The sequence below is a fragment of the Bos javanicus genome, chromosome 2, assembly GCF_032452875.1.
Source record: "Bos javanicus breed banteng chromosome 2, ARS-OSU_banteng_1.0, whole genome shotgun sequence".
NCBI lineage: Eukaryota > Metazoa > Chordata > Mammalia > Artiodactyla > Bovidae > Bos > Bos javanicus.
This window is the reverse complement of record NC_083869.1, coordinates 106,866,707-106,890,898: the sequence shown is the minus strand read 5'-3', so window position 1 is coordinate 106,890,898 and position 24,192 is coordinate 106,866,707. Positions and strand designations below refer to the sequence as shown.

General features: G+C 42.8%; 1 protein-coding gene across 1 annotated transcript in view; it reads right to left on the bottom strand.

The window, feature by feature from the left end:
- Window positions 1–23,665, bottom strand: part of LOC133228986 (sterol 26-hydroxylase, mitochondrial) — a 41,608-nt gene extending 17,943 nt beyond the window's left edge. Inside the window, exon 1 of the mRNA XM_061385134.1 lies at window positions 22,914–23,665. Coding sequence (XP_061241118.1) covers window positions 22,914–23,183 — 270 coding nt within the window. The 5' untranslated portion in view covers window positions 23,184–23,665. The remainder of the gene's footprint in view (window positions 1–22,913) is intronic.
- Between the last annotated feature and the right edge of the window lie 527 nt (window positions 23,666–24,192).

The window sequence follows — 24,192 nt, the reverse complement described above, 5'->3', positions numbered from 1 at the left end:
ATTATGTTTTATTCAGTGAAATTTCTGAAGCCTTAAGCCCAGAAGGCAGCCTCTCAGATAGCTCTGAGGGACTGCTCCAAAGAGGTAAGTGAGGAAACAGTACATGTAACAGCTTTTGCAACAAAACCCAGGTAGTTGGAACATCAGAAGATTACTGTTACTTAAAGAAAACCAGACATCTGCAATTAATGAACTTAGTGCTTTTCTATGTGAAACTGTTGGGTGGCATTTTGAGGGTCCTCTGAAGAGCTCTGTGTGGTTCTTTATGTCTCGGTGCAGAAAGAATTCCACAAGAAGCAAAGTAATGACAAGAAGTGGTTTATTAGAATAGGATGTTTGTGAGGCTTACAAGCAGCCGGGTGAGGATGCTATACCCCAAGAACTTACTTGGCTACAGTTTTATAATAAAAGGAAAAGCAGGGTGGTGGGAGAAGACCTTTTTGTTTTTCTTGAGTAGATGTCATGCTTCCATCATTAGTTCCTCCTCCAGGTTGAGCAGGGGAGTTTTCATGTCCTTACATGGTCAAGCTAGGTCCACAAATTATTGCTTTTTATGTGTGTAGAGAGCGTGTCCTAACTTACTGAGCTCACTGGGCAGGCTGTGGGCCTCATGCCACCGTTGTTTTATTGTTTTGGGGCCTGTCTCATGTTCCTATTGCATGATTGTGTTGCTCATTAAGCAAGCTTGCTCGGTCTTGTGGTTAAGTAAACCTGCTTTCTTAAGTAATCATTAACTTAACAAGGGTATCCCATATTTTATCTACTTATAATCCCCTAGTAGGATTAATTATTTAATTATCTACTTTGTCCCTTTATTCTGTCCCTGTCACATATATGCAAGAGTCTGGGCTCATTGAAATCATTCCTTTGATATGCACTTTAGCTACCTAGGGCCAGTATCCTGCTCTTTTCTACCCTGGATCCCCTCTCAGCCGATTGCTGGGGGCAGGTCCAGTGGCCAGTGACTTAATACCACAGTATCCTGTGTTGACTGATACGGCAGGCAACATTTTTTGTCCACACCAGCCTTCCCTGAGGCTGAATGCCCTTTCCTCCCATAACAGAACTGGAGACCTACATGTAGCTGTCACCCAGCTATCTCCCTCCCTATGTCCCCTATATCTCCTGACAGGCATTAAGTCCCGGTATCCTGAAGAGTTTCCCATCGCCTCTGAGTTCTGACCAATGTGGCTGTGCTGTTCTCCCCTCTTAGAAAAGAGCTACAGATAATAAAATCTCTTCCTGAAGGCTAGCAGGGGCTCCCCAACAACCTGGTACTCCACAACTCAGCATCGCAGTCATCTGACCCCTTTTGTTTAGGGCTCTTCTTTAGCGTGTGAGGGGAGGAGGAAAGTGGTGGTGGGTGGAGGGGTTGGGCGGCCAGGTTAGGAGAGAGTAGACCCATCCTGCATCTTCTCACAGTCCTATCTATTTTGTCCACAACTGGCCACTGAAAAGTGAAAGTAAGTGCAAATTTGTCCTTTCTGGTAGTGGGTGGGGTTGGCTGCCTGAGCTGGACCCCTGGGCTTCCAGCCACTGTGGAATTCCTGAGGTGCCTGTTCTACATTCCTGTGTCTGGGTTTCTGTAAAAAAAAAAAAAAAAGCAACTATAATAGTTTGGGGCAAGAATTACAGTGAAGAGAGAACAAAAGGGGAAGTGATCCTGCAAGTGAGGAGTCTGAGGCCATTCCTTCTACTACTTTGGCAAAAATGTGAAACCAGTAATACAATGTTTAATTATGTGACTTTCCAAAATGTTAGGAAACTTCCTCTAATGTCCAAAGTTTTAAATGTGTAATGTCTTTTTTAAAAAATAATTTTATTTATCTATTTATTGTTGGCTGTGCTGGGTCTCTGTTGCTGCATGGACTTGCTCTAGTTTCGGGGAGTGGGGGGCTACTCTTTAGTTGAAGTGGGCAGGTTTCTCATTGCAGTGGTTTCCTCTCGTTGTGGAGCACAGGCTCAATACTTGTGGCTCGCGGGCTTAGTTGCTCCGCAGCACACAGGATCTTCCTGGACCAGGGATCAAACCTAAACCCGTGTCTCCTGCATTGTCTACCACTGAGCCACCAGGGAAGCCCCAAAGGAAATCTTGATTAGCAAGATAAAGATCTCAGCAGGGCTGACTGCTAAGCCCCAACAAGGTTTGGAGAGAGCTTGTCAAATGGTTTCTGAAAACAATGTTGGAGTGATAACACAGAATCCCTCTAGCAGTCGAAGAAAAACTGCTATCTTTTACCAACTAAAAAGCAGTATGTTCCTGATATAAATACTGTACTTGCAAAAGGAACCATACTCCAGGGGTGTTGCCCACCTGCTCCTGACAGACAGACTACATGGGATTTTGAACCCTCTCCCCGCAAATATTGCTGGGAGAAATATCAACAACCTCTGATATGCAGATGATAACCACTGGCAAAAAATAAAGAGGAACTAAAGAGCCTCTTGATGAGAGTGAAAGAGGAAAGTGAAAAAGCTGGTTTAAAACTCAACATTCAAAAAACTAAGATCATGCATCTGGTCCCTTCACTTCATGGCAAATAGAAGGGGAAAAGAGGAAGGAGTAACAGATTTTATTTTCTTTGGCCCCAAAATCACTGCTGATGGTGACTGCAGCCATGAAATTAAAAGACACTTGCTCTTTGGAAGGAAAGCTATGATAAACCTAGGCAGAGTATAAAAAAGCAGAGACACTACTTTGCCAACAAAGGTCCACATAGTCAAAGCTATGGTTTTTCCAGTAGTCAGGTATTAGATGTGAGAACTGGACCATAAAGAAGGCTGAGCACCAAAGAACTGATGCTTTTGAATTGTGGTGCTGGAGAAGACTCTTGAGAGTCCTTTGGACTGCAAGGATATCAAACCAGTCAATCCTAAAGGAAATCAACCCTGAATATTCATTGAAAGGACTGATGTTGAAGCTGAAGCTCCAATAGTTTGGCCACCTGATGCGAAGAGCTGACTCATTTGAAAAGACCCTGATGCTGGGAAAGATTGAAGGCAAAGAGAGAAAGGGCAGCAGAAGATGAAACGATTAGATAGCATCACCAACTCAACAGACATGAATCAGAGCAAGCTCTGGGAGACAGTGGAGGACGCAGGAGCCTGGCATGCTGCAGTTGATGAAGTTGTAAAGACTCAGACACAACTTAGGGACTGAAAAACAACAACCTCCCCAAAGCTGATAAAGTCACAACATCCTTTTAAAAATGAAAGTGGGACCCCAGCAGGCCAACTCACAAGGTATGGAATGGGATCCCAGTGGGCAGTGGCAGGACCTGATTGCTGGTGGACTTAGCGACAAGGGGACAGGAGTCCTTAACCATTGTCCTGAGAGACTAATGAATTCTACTGGTGGTTAGAGTTAGAGAGAAAAGTGTTAGTTGCTCAGTCGTGTCTGACTTTGAGATCCCATGGACTAGCTTGCCAGGCTCCTCTGTCCATGGAATTCTCCAGGCAAGAATACTGGAGTGGGTAGCCATTCCCTTCTCAAGGGGATCTTCTCAACCCAGGGATTGAGCCCAGGTTTCCTGCATTGCAGGCAGATTCTTTACCATCTGAGCCACCAGGTAAGTCCTTTTAAAGGGGAAAGGACCCCACACAATTTTTTAGAAGCATTCCATGATTATTCCTTTCCCTTCTGTATTACCAGGAAAGTGAAATTGCCTGGCTAGGACAGGAGGTTGTGACTATACATAAAATATCTTTATTCATCCAGGGTAATCAGCTCCTCAGAGATAGACTGAGACCCCTTCTTATAAGGAGCAGGAAAGGAGAAACTGGAGATAGATTTGGCTAAAAATCTAATGAGACTCTAGAAGTTTGGTTGTTCCCAGTAGCAGATGCAAAAGCCACACCAGTTCTGCTTGTTGAGAAGGCAGATGGAAATCAATTCATCACCTAATGACTGACTTCAAGCTCCTAGAATTCCAGTTGAGCTATTTCAAATCCTAAAAGATGATGCTGTAAAAGTGCTGCACTCAATATGCTAGCAAATTTGGAAAACTCAGCAGTGGCCACAGGACTGCAAATGGTCAGTTTCCATTCCAATCCCAAAGAAAGGCAATGCCAAAGAATGCTCAAACTACTGCACAATTGCACTCATCTCACATGCTAGCAAAGTGATGCTCAAAATTCTCCAAGCCAGGCTTCAATAGTACATGAACCGTGAACTTCCAGATGTTCAAACTGGATTTAAAAAAAGCAGAGGAACCAGAGATCAAATTGCCAACATCCACTGAATCATCAAAAAGCAAGAGAGTTCCAGAAATTTTTGCTTTATTGACTACGCCAAAGCCTTTGACTGTGTGGATCACAAAAAACTGTGGAAAATTCTTAAAGAGATGGGAATACCAGACCACTTGACCTACCTCCTGAGAAATCTGTATGCACGTCAAGAAGCAACAGTTAGAACTGGACACGGAACAACAGACTGGCTCCAAATAGGAAAAGGAGTACGTTAAGGCTGTATATTGTCACCCTGCTTATTTAACTTATATGCAGAGTACATCATGAGAAACGCTGGACTGGATGAAGCACAAGCTAGAATCAAGATTGCTGGGAGAAATATCAATAACCTCTGATATGCAGATGACACCACCCTTATGGCAGAAAGCAAAGACGAACTTAAGAGCCTCTTGATGAAAGTGAAAGAGGAGAGTGGAAAAAGTTGATTTAAAGCTCAACATTCAGAAAACTAAGATCATGGCATCTGGTCCCACCACTTTATGGCAAATAGATGGGGAAACAGTGGAAACAGTGACAGGCTTTATTTTGGGGGGCTCCAAAATCACTGCAGATGGTGACTGCAGTCATGAAATTAAAAGATGCTTGCTCCTTGGAAGAAAAGTTATGACCAACCTAGATAGCATATTAAAAAGCAGAGACATTACTTTATCAACAAAGGTCCCTCTAGTCAAAGCTATGCTTTTTCCAGTTTTCATGTACGGATGTGAGAGATGGACTATAAAGAAAGCTGAGCGCCGAAGAATTGATGCTTTTGAACTGTGGTGTTGCAGAAGACTCTTGCGAGTTCCTTGGACAGCAAGGAGATCCAACCAGTCCATCCTAAAGGAAATCAGTCCTGAATATTCATTGGAAGAGATGACGCTGAAGCTGAAACTCCAATACTTTGCCACCTGATGGGAAGAACTAATTCATTTGAAGAGACCCTGATGCTGGGAAAGATTGAAGGCAGGAGGACAAGGGGACAACAGAGGATGAGATGGTTGGATAACATCACCGACTCAATGGACATGAGTTTGAGTAAGCTTTGGGAATTGGTGATGGACAGGGAGGCTTGGCGTGCTGCAGTCCATGGGGTTGCCAAGAGTTGGACACAACTGAGCAACTGAACTGAAGCTCCTACCCACTCTGGCCATGAATACATTATTGATGACATGAGGGTGGAGGAAGAATAGGCAAAGACTAATTAGGGCTTGTTGCAGTGAGTCTTTATATCCACAATGAAGCCATCATCTCACAATCACCCACAATCACTCACAATTTCCCACAGAGGGGAAACTATAACTTCCTGGAGGGCCACTGTAACTCAGGCCTGGATTTATAGTGGAAATCACGAATGCCCAGATGATGGTTAGGTGGAGCAATTTATTCAATGGGTACCATCAATCTTTGAGGGACAGTTAGATCTTCTCTTGTGCCCCAAAGAGAGACGCTGGAAAACTATTTGGTTCTAGGCAACCGATTTTCCAGAATGGAAGCCTAGACACAGATCGAGATAAGTGCCCTTCAGGCTAAGAGAGGGTGTTAATGGCTTGAACTGGGTCCCACTGGCAAATTTATCTGTTGAAGTCCTAAGCCTAGTACCTCAGAATGTGACCTTATTTTAAGATGATGTCTTTATAGAAGTAATCCAGTTAAAATGAAGTCATAAGTATGACTGGGGCCCCCATAAAAAGGGGAAATTTGGACATAGACGCACATAAGTTCAAGGGAGAATGCCATGTGAACATGATGATTGTCATCTACAAGGCCTGTGCCAGTGACTAACAATTATGCAGACAGGAGCTGTGGCAAAGTTATGTGGCTACTAGGCACTGGCTCTCTAGGGGTTTGGATATGGTGCTTGCCTGACGTCACCACTTAGAACACTCCATTTGAAAGATACTGTCTTGCTTGTTTTTGAGTTCTGGTGGACACTGAGAGATAGACAAAGCAAAGTGTTGCTGCACCCTGATATGCCTCTCAGGAGGTGAGTCAGAAAGGAGAACACCAGGGGAATTCCCTAGTGCTCCAGTGGTTAGGACTCTGTACTTTCACTACTGTGGCCCAAGTTCAATCCCTGGTTAGTGAACTAAGATACTACAAGCTGTACGGCAAGGCAAAAAAAAAAAAAAGGAGGGGGTGGGGGAGAAAGAAATGAGAACAATGTCCAGGAAAGAAGTAAACCTAGCATTAAGTGGTTAGTCACTCTCTAGATGTGCTGATTCAAATGCAGGGTATATACTTAAACGTTGGGTTTCTTGGGGGCTTCAACACACTGAGGTTCCTGACAAAGCCTTGGCCTGTTTCATGGATGGATCAGCTAAGTTGAAGGCCGTGGGGTGTACTGAGCAGCTACTGTTGTGCAACACGAAGAAAAATGTTTAAAACTATGCATGATATGCATGGAAGGGGCATCCCTGGCAGTCCAGTGGTTAAGACTCTGTGTCCCCAATGCAGGGGCACAGGTTCAATCCCTGGTCAGGGAACTATGATTCTATATGCTGCAAGGTGCAGACAAAGAAACAAAAAAACTATGCACAGAAACGCCGCTCACTGGGCAGAGTTACGAGCTACGGTACTTGCCTTGAGAAGACCTATGCATAAATATCCTGTTACATTTTCACTGATTCAGGGCAGTTTGGGCTGTTACCTGGCTGCAGGATGCCTAGATGGTCAAGTCTCCGCCTTTTTGAAGATACCATTATGGCAGCAGATTACACAAGATCCAAATTCCCTGTGTGTGACCCACGTGATGTCTATGGAAAAGGTGTTCTTGGATGAACATCAGTGGAATCAGCAAACTCATAAGATCTGGGATGCGCATTGCACAAGGCAGGGTAAATGGTTCACAATCCAAGACTGAGCCCCAAAACAAGTTGTTTGAGCACACAAAGTCAAGAAAGCCTGGCAGACTGCCAGCTACAAAGGCCAGTGGCAAAGGATACTTTGGGGCACATAGCAAAGGGGTACTGGATCTGGCCTGTCCTGGCAAATAGACTGTGTAGGTCCCTTATCATTCTCGTAAGGATGGCATTGGACACTGGCTGCAGTAGATACCTTTCCAAGGCATGGCACTGCCATCTTCATCCACACAGCAGATGGGGGTGGAGCACTAGTGAAAGACTCTTAGATGGACTGTACTACATATTTGGATTCCCAAGAGCAGCCAATCAGACAGTGGCACCACTTTTATAGTAACAACTGCCTACCAGTGGGCAGCTACTTGGGGGTATTCACTGGATCTTTCATGCCTCATATCACTCCCAGGGAGCAGGTGCCATTGAAAGAAGATATAGACACTTAAAGGAGAAACTGAAAAAGATAACTGGACAACCAAGGCTCAGTTCCCAGTGGACACTTAAGAAAATCAGTTTGGACTATAAATGTGGCAATTCACCAGAAGAGTACCTCCTGTTTAAGCAATTTTTCATTATGATGTGGGGAAGGTGGCAAGAGGTCCAGATAGGCTGTAAGACACCTGAACTACATAATTCCTTCTTCTCATTCTTCCATTTTTCTTCCCACACCTACCCCCTTGGGAAACCAGGCCACCGGAATTTGCAAGTAGAAAGATGAGTCAGGGAGTGAACTACTCAAACTTGATGCTTCTTCAGTCACCATCTCTGCTTGCCGCTGTTGCACAATCATAGATGTTGATGCTAATGACCATGATATGAGGTGACAACTCCTAAGGTGGTCTTGATGTGGCCCCCATGTCAGGAGGTGGGAGATGTTCTAGGGTGGTACCAGGTATACAAGAAAGAAACAACTGAGGCACCTCAGGAGAAACCAGGGATCATGTGAGGGTAAGACACAGGAGGATGGGGACAAAGAATAGAGTGACTGCTAGAGAGACTGCTCAAACTGATCATGTGGCTGTGAAAATGACAGGCGCACCTGTAGCGTGTGGGACATCGGAGATCAACCCTGGGAGGCTGGGGGTGGAGGGAGGGACTATTAATCTCTCTCTTTCAGTTCTTGTCTACAGACATCTCACCAGTTTAATCCAGACTGCTGTCACCACCCTCAACTTGACCACTGGCCAGAGAGAATCTGATCTGAAAACTCTCAGAAATGTCCCAAGATCCAGTGACATCAGAAAACTAGTCTCCACTAAAGATGACAGAGCAAGATTAACTTTCTGGACATTGATTTGGCCTGTTCGGCCTCATCCTGCTACCGTTGGCCTCTTTTGTTTATTCATCAGTCACGGGTTGTTCTACATGCTTCAGCATGGGTGGCAATAGACAATCACACTGCCCAGAACTTCTGTGGCCCAGCTGAGGTGGGGGAGGTGTGGTTGCTGACAACTCTAGTTGTCCCCTGAACAGGGAGCCTGGGTGCAGTCTGCTGCTGCTGCTGCTAAGTCACTTCAGTCGTGTCCGACTCTGTGCGACCCCAGAGATGGCAGCCCACCAGGCTCCCCCGTCCCTGGGATTCTCCAGGAAAGAATACTGGAGTGGGTTGCCATTGCCTTCTCCGGTAGTCTGCTGCAGTCCAAATCAGATCAGATCAGATCAGATCAGTCACTCAGTCGTGTCCGACTCTTTGCGACCCTATGAATCGCCTAGTCAAACTAGAGAGAGTCATGGTTGTAGTGACTTCCACCTGATGGTGCCTAAGACAAACAGAACAGATTTGGTATGAGCTCCTAACAGTAAAATTAGAATATCTATCTGGGGACTTCCCCAGTGATCCAGTGGCTAAGACGCCGTGCTCCCAATACAGGAAGCCAGGGTTTGATCCCTGGTCCGGGAACTAGATCCCATGTGCCGCAATGAAGATCTAAGATCCCACATGCTGAGACTAATACCCGATGCAGCTAAATAAATATATAAAAGTAAATATTTAGAATGTCTGTCTGATGGGGTGATCTCTGCCTCTGAGAATCCTTAGCTGGATCAGTGAAAGGTCAGGGTTGGAGCCATGGGGCAAACTCACACACATATCCACACATTCAAAGACCTGAGCTACAGCTTAAGAGCTCAAAACATGAGTTTTGGCAGACTTTGTGATCCTCCTGGAACATGAGAGACTGAAGGACTGTACGGTATGTCATTATATCTCAAGAAAGCTGTCAGAAGGAAAAAAAAAACACATTAAAATCATGTAAAAGTGAAAGTGATAGTCACTCAGTCGTGTTCGACTTTTTGCGACGCCATGGACTGTAGGTAGCCCTCGAGGCTCCTTTGTCCATGAGATTCTCCTGGCAAGAATACTGGAGTGGGTTGCCATTCCCTTCTCCAGGGGATCTTCTTAAACCAGGCATCGAATCCAGGTCTCCTGCATTATAGGCAGATTCTTTACAATCTAAAATCTCCCTTCAAATAAAAAAAAACGGAATATCGCCTTGTGATGTTCTATTCTCCTACTCAGGGGCCTGTTTGGTTTACTGATGATGGTTCTTTAGGGAGGCTCTCAGCACAGGAAAAACAACACTGAAACAGCAAGTAAACAGTCGGAGGACAAAAGTGAACTCATAAACACCAAGTGCTTTTTGGCCAGTGTCAACAAACCTGGCCCGAAAAGCTGGCAACCATCTAGTAGATAAACAAACAGAGAGATGTAACTTCAGGCACAGGGTACCCTTTTGCCTCCCCTGACAGATGCCAGCAAGAGGCATCATTTAGGGTCAAAGGTGAAGAGGAGTCCAGCTGGGACAGTCATGAGTCAGTGCTGTCCAAGTGTCATCAAGAGTTTAGCCTCAACCCCCTCACACAAGTGGAATTCACATTTCCAAGTGACAGAAGGTGCTAAATATTTAACAGCATTCCCAGGTTCTCCTTGCTCTGAATCTTGCCTTGAGCGCTCTTCTCGAAGATCAGACCAAGCCAGGTGTCCATATGGACTCATGATGAGCATGATTACTTGTATTTTTTATTATGAATATTTTAATGTGTGTGATTTAAAAAGTAACACTATATACTGTCCCTCCAGAATCAAGAACTTTTAATATTTGTCATATTTGTTTTAAATATTTTTTAAACATGAAAGCATTTCAAAGTCCCCTTTTTATCTTTCCCTTTGCCCTGGCCCCAGAGCAGCCACTATCTTGAATTTGAAAAGTGTTTGTTCTGTCAATATTTATGTAATTTTATTACATATTATATGTAATATAATATGTAATATTATATACACACACAATGATAGCTCATATCATCTTCATGTGGCTTTTAATTTCTAGAAATATTGACAGTATCTTACATATCATGCTTATTTAAATTATATGCAGAGTACATCATGCAAAATGCCAGGCTGGATGAATCACTCTGGAATTAAGATTGCTGAGAGAAATATCAATAACTTCAGATATGCAGATGACACCACCCTTATGGCAGAAAGTGAAGAGGAACTAAAGAGCCTCTTGATGAAAGTGAAAGAGGAGAGTGAAAAAGCTGGCTTAAAACTCAACATTCAGAAAACTAAGATCATGTCATCTGGTCCCATCACTTCATGACAAATAGATGGGGAAACAATGGAAACAATGACAGACTTTATTTTTGGGGGCTCCAAAATCACTGCAGATGGTGACTGCAGCCATGAAATTAAAAGACATTTGCTCTTTGGAAGGAAAGCTATGACAAACCTAGAAAGCATATTAAAAACCAGAGACATCACTTTGCCAACAAAGGTCCATATAGTCAAAGCTATGGTTTTTTCCAGTAGTCATGTACTAATGTGAGAACTGGACCATAACGAAGTCTGAGTGCCAAAGAATTGATGCTTTCAAACCATGATGCTGGAGAAGACTCCTGAGAGTCCCTTGGACAGCAAAGAGATCAAAGCAGTCAATCCTAAAGGAAATCAACCTGAATATTCATTGGAAGGACTGATGCTGAAGCTGAAACTCCAATACTCTGGTTAGTTGATACGAAGAGCCAACTCATTGAAAAAGATCCTGATGTCAGGAAAGATTGAAGGCAAAGCAGGAGGAGAAGAGGGTTATAGAGGATGAGATGGTTGGATGGCATCATCCACTTAATGGACATGAGTTTGAGCAAACTCCAGGAGACAGAGAAGGACAGGGAAGCCTGGCATGCTGCAGTCCATGGAGTTACAAAGAGTAGGACACAACTGAGCAACTGAACAACAACACATATCATTTTATACTCAACTTTGGTTCTGAGTTCTATTTCTTTAATGGAAGATAGTTGATTTACAATATTGTATTAGTTTCTAGTGTACAAAAAGTAATTCCATTTGATATATATATACACATATGTATATATATTTTTCTTTTTCATACTCTTTTACATTATAGGTTATTACAAGATATTGAATATAATTCCCTGTGCTATATAGTAGCTCCTTGCTGTTTATCTATTTTATATATAGTAGTGTGTATCTGTTAATCCCAAACTCCTAATTTATCCCTTTCCCTGCTAAGTTCTATATTGATATATAAAAGCTTGTGCATGCATTACAACTATTGCATAGTGTTCCACTATATGACTATATCACAATCTATCTACCCTGTTGATGGGCATTTAATATGCTTCTGAATTTTTTATTTTACAAACAAAGCTACAAAAAAAAAACACTTTTGTGCATGTGTGCAGCCATTACTTTGACAATCATAAAAATGTCTGCTTTTATGCAAGACAGAAACACTGTCATAAGGTTACAAAGACATGCACAGGATAGGTGAACAATAAGAATTTCCCTCTGACTGTTTACTGTAGAGAAACAATGGGCTGAGAGTAGAGGAAGATCTAAAGGTGATCCAAGAAAAGGCATTGCCTGTGACATCTTCAGAGAGGCTATTAGGAAAACAGAAGTATTTCCCAGCCCAAAGCCACGCTCCTGACACACCCAGAGGCAAACCTCTGTACACTGTGTACACCTGCCAGTTGGGCTGGTCTGGAGTGGAACAATGAGAGTATTCCAAGAACAAGGACAAGGGTGACGAGCAATGGACACAGAACTAAAAAGAGGGTGCAGACGCAGAAGTGGACATCAAAAGTAAGGACACAGAGCCAAACAGGAGTACAAGAGGAAGACCTATTAAAGACTTCAAAATATTATGCTGGACCAGGAAGCTAGGTCAGCCATCCTTTTATCTCTTGCTCTCCATTCTTTTGTTGTTGTTCTTAAAAATTTTAAAGGGAATATGTATATGCACACTGTTAAAATGTAAACAGTACAAAAAGGGTACAAAAAGACTCAAAAGTTGGTGAATTATGCCTGGGCAGGATGAAGCCAGAGGAAACTCTGATGGAGGTTCATAGCAGTCCTGCAGTAAAAAGTTAAGTCTTTCTCCTAAGTCTCATGTCCAGACTCAAGACTCTTACAGAGAAGCAGCTGAAATTACCAATTTCTTGTGTGTCCTCCCAGGGATATTTTATACACATTCTCTCTCTCTCAGTAAAAAAATTTCAAACAGTAAAAAACTTTTGCCTGCAATGCAGGAGACCCTGGTTCAGTCCCTGGGTCAGGAAGATCCCTTGGAGAAGGGAATGGCTACTCACTCTAGTATTTTTGCCTGAAGAATTCCATGGACAGAGGAGCCTAGCGGGCTACAGTCCATGGGGTCACAAAGAATTGGACACAACTAAGCACGATGGCATATTATATGGTTTTGGACCTTACTTTCCTTCCATATCATAGCAAGAAATTCATATTAATACACATAGATTTAAAAGATTTAACATTTTAAGATGTTTTTAATTTATTTGTGTATTTTTATTTTGATTCTGCTGGGTCTTTGTAGCTGCATGCAGGCTTTCTCTAGTGGCAGCAAGAAGGAACTATTCCCTAGATGCAGTGCACATGCTTCTCATTGCGATGGCTTCTCTTGTTATGGAGCACAGGCTCTAGGGCATGCAGGCTTCAGCAGCTGCAGCACGTAGGTTTAGAAGTTTCAGCTCTCAGGTGATGACTCAGTAGCTACGGTGCACAGGCTTAGTTGTCCTACAGGATGTGGAATCTTCCTGGACCAGGGATTGAACCTATGTCTCCTGAATTGGCAGGCGGATTCTTAACCACTAGACCACTAGGAAAGCCTTCCTGCCTCTATTCTTTTTAATGGTTGCATAAAATTTCATTGTATGAATGTACTGTAACTTAATTAGTTCCCTACTGCGACATGTAGGTCATTCTAACATTTCCCAATCAGAAATACTGCTATATTGAATAGTCTGGAATATTTCAATGACCACAAATTTTATCTGTAAGATAAAAATTCTGGCAGTGCATTTGCTAAGTTGGTATAAGTGACACTTTATACCCTAATGGTAACGGTAATCACGTCCGACTCTGCGATCCCACAGACTGTAGCCCACCAGGTTCTTCTGTCCATGGGATTATCCCAGCAAGAATACTAGAGTAGGTTGCCATTTCCTTCTCCAGGGGATCTTCCTGACCCAGGGATCGAACTCGAGTCTCCTACGGCTCTTGCATTGGCAGGCAAATTGTTTACCACTGAGCCACCTATACCCTAATACCTAGTTTCAAATTTCCCATCCCTGAGTCTTTAAAGCGATACATTAGACTCCACCAGAGTCTCAGGGACAATTTGTAAATGTCTGCCAGATGAGACTGAGGAATATTTGAGCCAAGTCAAGGTAACTGGAGGATAATCTCGGGAAGGCTTGATGGTAACCTGAGCACTGGGAAAGAAAATCCATCTAATCAACGGTATTAGCCAAACTGAAGAAAGAATGTGTTAACAGGATGAGAGAGGTCATTACAAAACCCAGAAGGAGGAGCCAAACAGCAAAAATAGGCAGTGTTTATCTCTGAAGAGAGAGAGATACTTAATCTAATGAACAGGCACCAGAGAAGCACGTTCAAACAGGTTTATCCAAGGCCTAGATGAAATTTTTTTCCATGCAATTCTATGCTTTAGTTCTGTACACCAGGCAATCCATTAAAGCAGTTACTAATTTCTCTCCCTAGGTACCTGGATTCTAGGAAGAGGTTAAGCCTATTAAAGAGGGCCACATACTTTTTGATACCTCTGCCATTAATAGGTCAGGTCTCCATCCTCTTCTCTAGGTTCTGGGTGTGCTCTGTAACTGCTCTGATGGGTAGAATACAGCAAAAATGATGCTAGGCCAGTTTCCACTTTCATCTCTTGGAATATCCACTCTGGGGGAAACCAGCACCCTGGAAGAAGTCTTGACTATTCAGAGACCCACCATGCTGTGAGGAAGTCCCAGGCTAGCTATGTGGAGAAAGAGATACTCAGCCATTTTGGTCAAACCAGTCCAGGCACCCAACATGCAACTGAAGACGCCATCTTGGAAATTCCAGCCCCAGCATATGTGACATGGAGAAAAGTTAAGGAAACCAGCTAAAAGTCAGACCTGAGGCCCAAATATACGGCCCTACCTGATCCATCTCAGACATCTTCACCCATTCAAACTAAAGCTCCACTCCTCTGTGAAGCAGACATATGCCATTTCTGATATGAACTACCCAAATTCCTGACCCACAAAATCATGAGGAAAATAACAAACTGTTGCTTTAAGCTACCAAGTTTGGGGATAGTTTGACAGGTAGGAGCAACTAGAATAGGGGGCTTCTGTGTGATGAAGTATAAGATCCCTGGGAGGGCTAAGTTTTGTAAATAAATACTCCAATCCACAATTTGTTTCTATGGGTTTGGCCACTGGGGGTCAGTCCCCAACAGTCTACCCATGCTTAATGAACTGACAAAATTTAGTTTCTGAACCTGCAAAGCTAAAACCTGAAGGGCCAGTCTTGATCAATATGCCCATCTCCATTATCGTCTGTTTTTCACTCTATCTTATGTCAAACAACTCAGATTAGGGAGCTGAGAAGAGTCTCACAAAGTTTACCACCAGATGTAGCTACTGCTCAGTACCACTCACAGCCTTTTGACTGGTACACGAAATGTATTTATTTATCAAACATTACCAAGAACCTCCCCTGTACCCAAAACTGTGCCTGGTGCTGTGGGGACACAGAGCTGGGAAAAACATAGGCCCATCCCTTGGAACTTCACACCCCAGTCTCTAAGCCACATAAATAGGCAATGATAAGAAACAAATGCATTTAGGGGACCTGCCTGGTGGTCCAGTGGCTATGACTTTGTGCTCATAATGCAGGGAGCCTGGGTTTAATCCCTGGTCATGGAACTAGATCCCACATGCCACAACAAAGAATTAGAATGCTGCAACTAAAGACCTGCATGCCACAACTAAAGATCCCACATGCTGCAATGAAGATCAAAGATCCCATGAGCGGCAACTAAGACCCAGCACAGTCAAATAAATAAATGAGCATTAAAAAGAAAAGAAAGAAATACACGCACTTAAATATATAGCAAACCTAAAAGGAGAAAAAGATAGCAATACATCAGGAGACAGAAAATCCACTTCATCATCCAGACAGAAAATCAATACAGAAACATTGACTTTAAATGACACATTAGGTCAGATGAACTTAACAGATTTACACAGAACATTTCACCCAAAAGCGACAACATACACATTCTTTTCAAGCAAATATGGAACATTCTCCGGTATAGATCAAATGTTAGGCCACAAAAGAAGTCTTAATAAATTTAAGAAGACTGAAATCTGATCAGGCATCTTTTCCCACATAATGGTATGACTAGAAATCAACTGCAAGAAGAAATCTGGACAATTCACAAATACTGGTTAAAGAGATAAAACAACATGGAGATTGTGGAGATTAAACAACATGCTACAGAAACTACTAAGTCAAAGAAGAAATCAAAAGAGAAGTTAAAATAACTGAAGATGAGTGAAAATGGAAAATACAACATACCAAAACTTAAAGAAGGGGTGCCTAGGTAAAGGAGGCTGGGGATGCAAATGTTTGCTTGAGATATTTAAGGATGATTCCCCAGGTCCTGTGGGGATTCCTGAGCAAGTGAACAACTTATCAAACATGCTTTTAGGGGCACTGACGTGGCAGTGGTGTGTGGGCAGATTGTTGGGGCAGATCAAGCAACAATGGAGACCAAGCAGGAGGGAACACCCAGACATCATCCCTTTCCAGAGTCACTATGGGGCTGCCCATGCTGCCAGCCAAGATGCAGACAAGCAAGGAGGTTGACATGGTGATGAAGCTGCTGAACATGGGAATGATATCCTCTGTGTTGGGCAGAACAAAGCCTACTGGGTTCAAAAGGTCACAGATCATCTGGCCTTTGATGTTAATGTCCAGTAGAAGGTGGGAACAAGCTTTGCGGAAAGGATGCAAAGAGCGGTAAAAGCCAAAATTGATGGCAGGCAGCAAAAACAGTTTCAAGAAGGAAGTTCACAGCAATAAATGCCTACATTAAGAAATAAGAAGGATGTAAAAAAAGAAGAAGAAGAAAAAAACAACAAGGAAGGTCTCACACAACATAATGTTACACCTCATGGAACTAGAAAAAAGGACAAACTAACCTCAAAGTTATAGAAGGAAAAAACGAAGGTCTAAGAGAAAGAAATAGAGACTAAAAAGACAATAGAAAAGATCAGTGAAATTAACAGCTGGCTTTTAAAAAGCCAAACAAAATAGACAAACCTTTAGCTAGACTCACAAAGGAAAAAAGAGAAGAGAACTCAGATAAATAAAATCAGAAATGAAAGAGGAGGCATTACAACTGATACTACAGAAATACAAAGGATCACAAGAGACTATTGTGAACAATTAAATGCCAACAAATTGAATAACCTAGAAGGGATGGATAAATTCCTAGAAACACACATCATACCAAAATTGAAACAGGAAAAATAGAAAATCTGAGCAGATCAGTAAAAAGATTGAATCAGTCACCAAAATTCTTAACAAACAAAAGTCAAAGATCAGGAGGCTTCACTGGGGAATTCTACCAAGCATTTAAGGAAGAATTAATACCAAACTTTTCCCCAAAAGTGGGGGAGGGGAGGAAGGAACACTTTCAAACTCATTTTATGATGCTGAAATTTGCCTAATACTAAAACCAGACAAGGACACTACAAGAAAAGAAAAGTACAGGCTAGTATTCTTGATGATTATAAATGAAAAAATCTTCACCAAAATATTAGCAAACCAAATTCAACAACATATTAAAAAAAACAAAAAACATTCTCCATGATCAAGATGGATTTATTTCAGGGATGCAAGGATGGTTGAACTGCAAATCAATGAATGTAACAACACATTAACAAAATGAAGGATAAAAATCATAGGGTCATCTCAACAGATACAGAAAAAACATTTGACAAAATTCCACATTTGTTTACGATAAAAATGCTAACAAAAGTGGGTACAGAGAGAATGTACTCTTAACATAGGAGTTCTCTTGAGAGTCCCTTGAACAACAAGGAGATCAAACCAGTCAATCCTAAAGGAAATCAGTCCTGAATATTCATTAGGAGGACTGATACTGAAGCTGAAGCTCCAATACTTTCGCCACTGATATGAAGAACTGACTCATTGGAAAAGACCCTGATGCTGGGAAAGATTGAAGGCAGGAGGAGAAGGGAACAACAGAGGATGAGATGGTTGGATGGCATCACTGACTCAATGGACATGAGTTTGAGTAAGCTCTGGGAGTTGGTGATGGACAGGGAAGCCTGGCAAGCTGCAGTCCATGGGGTCACAGAGTTGGATACGACTGAGTGACTGAACTAACTGTTAACATAATAAAGCTTATACGTAACAAGCCCATGGCTAATATCATAGTCAACTAAAAAGCTGAAAGCTTTCCCTGTAAGACCAGGAACAAGACAGATGCCCACTCTTGCCACTTTTATTCAAAATAGTATTGGAAGTCCTAGACAGAGCAATTAGGCAAGAAAAAAAGAAGGTATCCAAATCAGAAAAGAAGTAAAACTATCACTATTTGAAGATGACCTGATATACAGAAAACCCCAAAGACTCTACCAAAACAACTAATAGAAGCAATAACTGAATCCAGTAAAGCTTCAGGATAAAAAATCAAAATACAAAAATCAGTTGAATTTCTATAAGCTAATAACAAACAATCAGAAAGAGAAATTAAGAAAATACTCTCATTTGCAATTGTATCAAGAAAAATAAAATATCCTGGAAACCTGTTCACTGAAAATTATGACATTGAAGAAAGAGATTAAAGAAGACAAGTGGGAAGATATTCCATGCTCATGGATTGGAAAAACTAGTATTATTAAAGTGTCCATACTATCCAAAGCAATCTACAGATTCATTGCAATTCCTACTAAAATTCCAATGACATTTTTCACAGAAATAGAATGAACAGTCCTAAAGTTTACATGTAATTAAAAATGACCCTGAATATTCAAAGCAATCTTGAGAAAGAAGAACAAAGCTGGAGGGTTTGTGTCCTGATTTCAAAGTATATTACAAAACTATTATGCCAATAGGTATTGGCATACACACATATACACAAATTAGTGGAAGAACAGAGAGCCTAGAAATAAGCCCACATATATATTATAAATTATTTATGACAAGGGAGTAAAGAATATATAATAGGACAGCCTCCAAAATAAATGGTTTTGGGGAAACTGGATATCCACATGCAAAATATTACTATCCTACACTATACACAAAACTTAACCCAAAATGGTTAAAGATCTGAACATAAAATCTGAAACCATAAATATCCCAGAAGAAAACATAGGTGGTAAGCTACTTGATGTTAGCCTTGATGATGATTTTTTTTTGATTTGACAGCAAAAGCAAAGGTAATGAAAACAAAAATAAACAAGTTGGACTACATTAAACCAAATAACTTCTGCACAGCAAAGGAGACCATCAATAAAATGAAAAGACAACCTACCAAATGGGATAAAATATTTGCAGATCATATATCTGATAGGAGTTAATATCCAAATACATGAAGAACTCAAACAATTCAATAGTAAAACAAACAAATAAAATCCAATTAAAATATGGGCAGAGGATCTGAATTGACATTTTTCTTTAAAAGACATACAGATGGCCAACAGGTAAAAGAAAAGGTAGTCATCATCACTAATCATCAGGGAAATGCAAATTAAAACTTTAATGAGATATCACCTTGTACCTGTCAGAATGGCTCAAAGACAAAAAAAAAAAAAAAAAAAATAAGCGTTGGGAAGGATGTGGAGAAAAGGGAACTCTTGTGCACTGTTGGTAAGAATGTAAATTGGTGCAGCTACTATGGAAAACAGTATGGAGGTTTCTCAAAAAATTAGAAATAGAACTATGATATGATCCAGTGGTTCTACTTCTCGGTATTTATCCAAAGAAAATGAAAACACTATTTACTTCAATGTTCACTGCAGCAGTATTTACAATAGGCAAGACATAGAAGCATAGAAGCATCCTAAGTGTTGATCAGTGGATAAATGACTAAATAAAATGTCACATACACACACACACAGGAATATTATTCAGCCATAAAAAACAAGGAAATCTTGCCATTTACAACATGGATATACTTGAAGGAATTATGCTAAATGAAATGTCAGACAGAGAAAAGCAAATACTGAATGATCTCATGTATATGTGGAATCTAAAATCGAAACAAACTAAAACAAAACTCAAACATACAGAAAACCCATCACCATAGGTTGCCAGAGGTGAGGGATGGGAGGAGGGCAAGATGGATAAAGGTGGTCAAAAAGTACAAACTTTCAGTTATAAAATAAGTAAGTGGGGATTACAGGACTACCTCCCAAGGTGTAATACACAGGATGGTGACTATGACAATACCATATGGTATATTTGAAAGTTGCTGAAAGAGTAAATCTCAAAGTGCTTCTCACAGGAAAAAAATTTTCTTAAGTATATACATATATAAAAAAAATGATGCATGAAATGACAAATATGTACAGGAAGCATTAGGGAGACAGAACAGGGGTCACCAACCCAGGCAGTCCACAATCAGAGCTACAGAATAGACAGTTGATCTTATCATTCTCAGGGTCCACACCTTTGAAAGATATCAATTTGTTGTAAATTTACATATAAATTTAAGATATGTTCACATTTCACTTTTTCAGCACTCTTGTCATTATTTTAGTTAGAAAAGAGAAGGGAACTGGCATTTATGCACTGGCATGGTTCTCACATGTCTCAATTCCCAGGCCGACCCCTTAAGTCCTACAATGCTTCCCTAAGCTGATTTTATTAATTTTATGTGTAATATGCAGTTTTGGACAACTGATGGTGCAGAGGACATTATGGTCGGCTACCCTTATCTCAGTTCCACTCCTCCTCCTATGCAGTCGACACCTATTTAGGTGGCAGGGATCCCAGCCCCAGCTCTAGGAGTGAGCCTGCATGAGTCTAAGCTATAGCACACCTTTGGCCACTATGATGGGTTCAGGAATGGGCAATTAACCCAGGCCAATCAACTAAGTTCTGTGAGACAGCAGAGCCAAGAGAACTTCAGAAGAACAAAATGGTGGGTTGGATGGTCTCATGAATACCTGGAGCAAAATATACCTGATGGGCACACAGGTATATTATTAGACACAATAATCTAACACAATTATTAGACTTTTCTAATAGGAACCAATAAAGCTGGTTTATAGTTTAAACCTGTGAGAATGGCAACCAAACAGATCTGAACTGATAAAAAGTGAGTCACTGGAAGCATCCTCTTCCTCAAAAAAAGGGTATTAATGGGCTTTTAAGGATGTGCAGCCCTCCACTCTATACTAACTCACACCAGCCACACAGCGGAGGAGTTAATATATTGCCCATGGAGCAGCCCAGGTTCACGTGACTCCAGATCTTTGAAATACAAAGGCTAGAGCCAGGAGGCTCTGCAAAATTCGAGTCCTGATCTCTCCTTTAAAAGGCCACACATTTCTGGCTTTCTCCTGCTTCCTCTTCCACTTTCTAGGGCAGTCGAGAATTTCTTTGGTAGTTACTGCTATAGAGATAATCCTGAGGAAAGCTTCCCAGTAAACTTTCCCTAAGAAATGGTAAGAAGTCTTAGTACCCACCCTTGGGGCATCCACTGGGTTGCTCACATTTCTAGAGGTTAAATCAAGCAGGAGAAGCTCTCAGGACTTTGGTTTCTTGGCTTACTTAGTTTCTTGGAGCGGAGCACACAGCAAATGATTTTTTTTAACCATCTCTGAGTGCATTGTGACCTGCCCACCGTACTCAAAAACATGAACCCAACAGAGAAGACCCCAGGGGAGATGGCAGTGGCCCAGCCAGGTGCAGAGAAATTGTTCAGTTTGGACTTTCAAAGCCTCACAGTCATTTTCTCTCTCATTGTTAACTCAGTCCAGTTTCCGGAGGGGGAGGGGAGGTGGTTGCTCAAATACTGCCATTTCTATTGCTATCGGAGGCTCTCTCTGATTCTCTTGCCCAATCCATCCCATGGCACATAACAGGGCAGTGTCCCTTGGAAGCCATCTTCTCCCCATGCCTGCTCAAGAGCCCACCATGACCCCTCAGAGGAACCCCCAGGACCCGCAGTCTGGCCTTCAAGGCCCTCCTCAAAGGCCTGTCATATCCCAAGTCCCCACAGTTCCTCCTCATTTTTTACTACTGCCCAGCACAGCCACTAGGTGACCAGTCAGTTCATCAGCCCAGCCCAAGGGCTGTCTATGCTTCCTGTCAATCACTAATAACCTCACATGTGCCTGGATGGCACAGTCTAATCAAAGGTCCCACATCTCCCCCATCCCCAGACTGGCTTCTCCTCCCAGGGCACTCAGGTCTTTCTGAAATTAGTTGATTACTGATTTGTTTACTCTGACTCATTGGAAAAGACCCTGATGCTGGGAAAGACTGAAGGCAAGAGAAGGGGATGACAGACGATGAGATGGTTGGATGGCATCACTGACTCAATGGACATCATGAGTTTGAGCAAACTCCAGGAGCTGGTGAATGACAGGGAAGCTTGGCGTGTTGCAGTTCATGGGGTGGCAGAGTCAGACACCACTTAGTGACTGAACAACAACAATCCCCCCCTTCCCCCAAAAGAGCATTTAACCCCCATACGGGTATTGGCCATAATTTATTGAAGCTCAGTTCTTAGAAAAGTTCCCGGGGCAGAGTGGGTGCATTAATATTTAATAGTTCTCAGGAAGACAGATCCCACGTGAATCTCTTCGGTTCACTTCCTAAAACCTCTCCAACTTAACCAACATTGGGTTTTCCAGTCTCTGTCCATTGACAGTGGGCTATCCATCCCTGCCTCATAACAGTGTTCCACTGGATAAACCTCTCACTGGATATTGATTTCTTAATAACAAAAATGTGCCTTTTCATTAATGTCTATGATTTTGCTTTCACTCTTTTAAGCAATGACATCTTTCTTTCCACTAAGGGCAAATTTACCCTGCAAACTGCCAAACCTCTGCAATCCTCCAGAAACCACTTCCTTTGAAAGAAGTCTGGTAGGGATATCACCACAGAAAAAGTGGTTCTATAACATCCCGCAGCTTGCACACTTGCAACTGCTATTCTATTACCAAGACAGTTCCCTTCTCTCCCAACCTCTATCCAATTTAATCCTAGCCTCCCGACTTATCTCCTACCTGTGCCCTCCGGCTTCATGCCCTTCCTTGACTTGTTTGTTCATTTCAACTCAGAACCGCTACACACGTCCAGGGTTATGACCACAGCCCCAGTCGGTCCCGGGCTACGTTCTCCTGATGTCCTCCACTTTTTGTTCATTGTCTCCTCATCCCCAGCCTCTCTGTCCCGGTGCTCACCGCATCCCTTTGGCCCGAGCCCCACCACCACCGCCACCACCCTCGCTCGGTTACCTGGAGCTGGTGCAAATGCAGAACGTAGCCTTGCACCAACAGCTGGAATAAGAGGCGTAGCTGCCCTGGCCCTGAAAGCTCGTCCAGGCTCCGCAGCCTCCGATCGCCAGGCCCGGTTCCGGGAGCCTCAGCCGCCTGGGCCGCAGGGAGGGCGGAGGGGATCGCCGCCTTGGCTCTGGCCCCGAACGAGCCGAGGCCAGGGAGTGCCGCCCGCCTCCCCAGCAGCGCCCATCGCAGCCTCGCGGAGCCCAGAGCGCCCATTCGGTTCATGGCTCGCCCCGCCGCGCCTTTGGCTCTCGAGCCAGAGCGCCTGGGATTTGCCCAGAGACAGAACAGCAGGGGCGGGTTCAAGGGTACCGGTGGCCCAGGGCGTGCCGGACTAAGGCGGGCCCTTATTGTTCCCTTTTCCTCGCGGTCTTCAGTCCCTCCAGATATGACCTAAGGGACTCACAGAAGTCACCCTTTCCAACTGGAAGCCTCCTGGCTCGGGAAGGGGCCGGACAACCCCAAGGCAGAAGATGCACGGGGGACTTAGGGGAGCCCGACGGAGCTCTGACGATGGCCGCCCCTTCCGCGACTGCCCACCTCGCACTTCCGCGAGCTCTCGAGGTGAACTCGAAGTTCGCTTGGTCTCAACTCCGGCGAGGAGTGCAGCGAAGTTCTGCACAACCCCGGAGCCCTCCGAGGCCGCGAGGCCCCACCCAGGGAGACCGGCCTTCGCTTGCCCTGCGGCCTGGCCTCCTCTCTTCCCAGGGGCCAGATGGAGCCGGCCGCTGGCTTTTTCCAAATAGTCCCCAGGATTAATCCCGGAGTCCGAGCGCTGAGCAAGAAAGCAAAAAAAAAAAAAAAAAAAAATCCTCCAAAGGAAAAACAAAATCCCAGAAAACCTGATCCTGTATCCAGAGTCGTCTGATTCTTTGGAGGGAGGAAGCCAAAGTAACTAATTTAAATATTAGGGGTTTTTTTTTGTTTGTTTTTTGGGTTTTTTTAATGCAATTCTACCCCTCTCCCACCCCATCACCCACTCACTCCCTTGTCAGCTGAGGCAGGATTTTTCAAAAGGCAGGTTGAGATTACCGGGTTGAGATTACATTTAGTGAATGTGACCAAAATGAACTTTTAATAAGATGGAAAAGAATAAAATAGAACAGAAAATATTTCAAGAAGGAGAAGAATTATTTCATGAAATCTTCGTTTCATATATGTATATTCGAAGTACAAGTTTAAAAATGTTAAAAACATGACTCATACACATATAAGATAAATAAGGAGCCAAAGT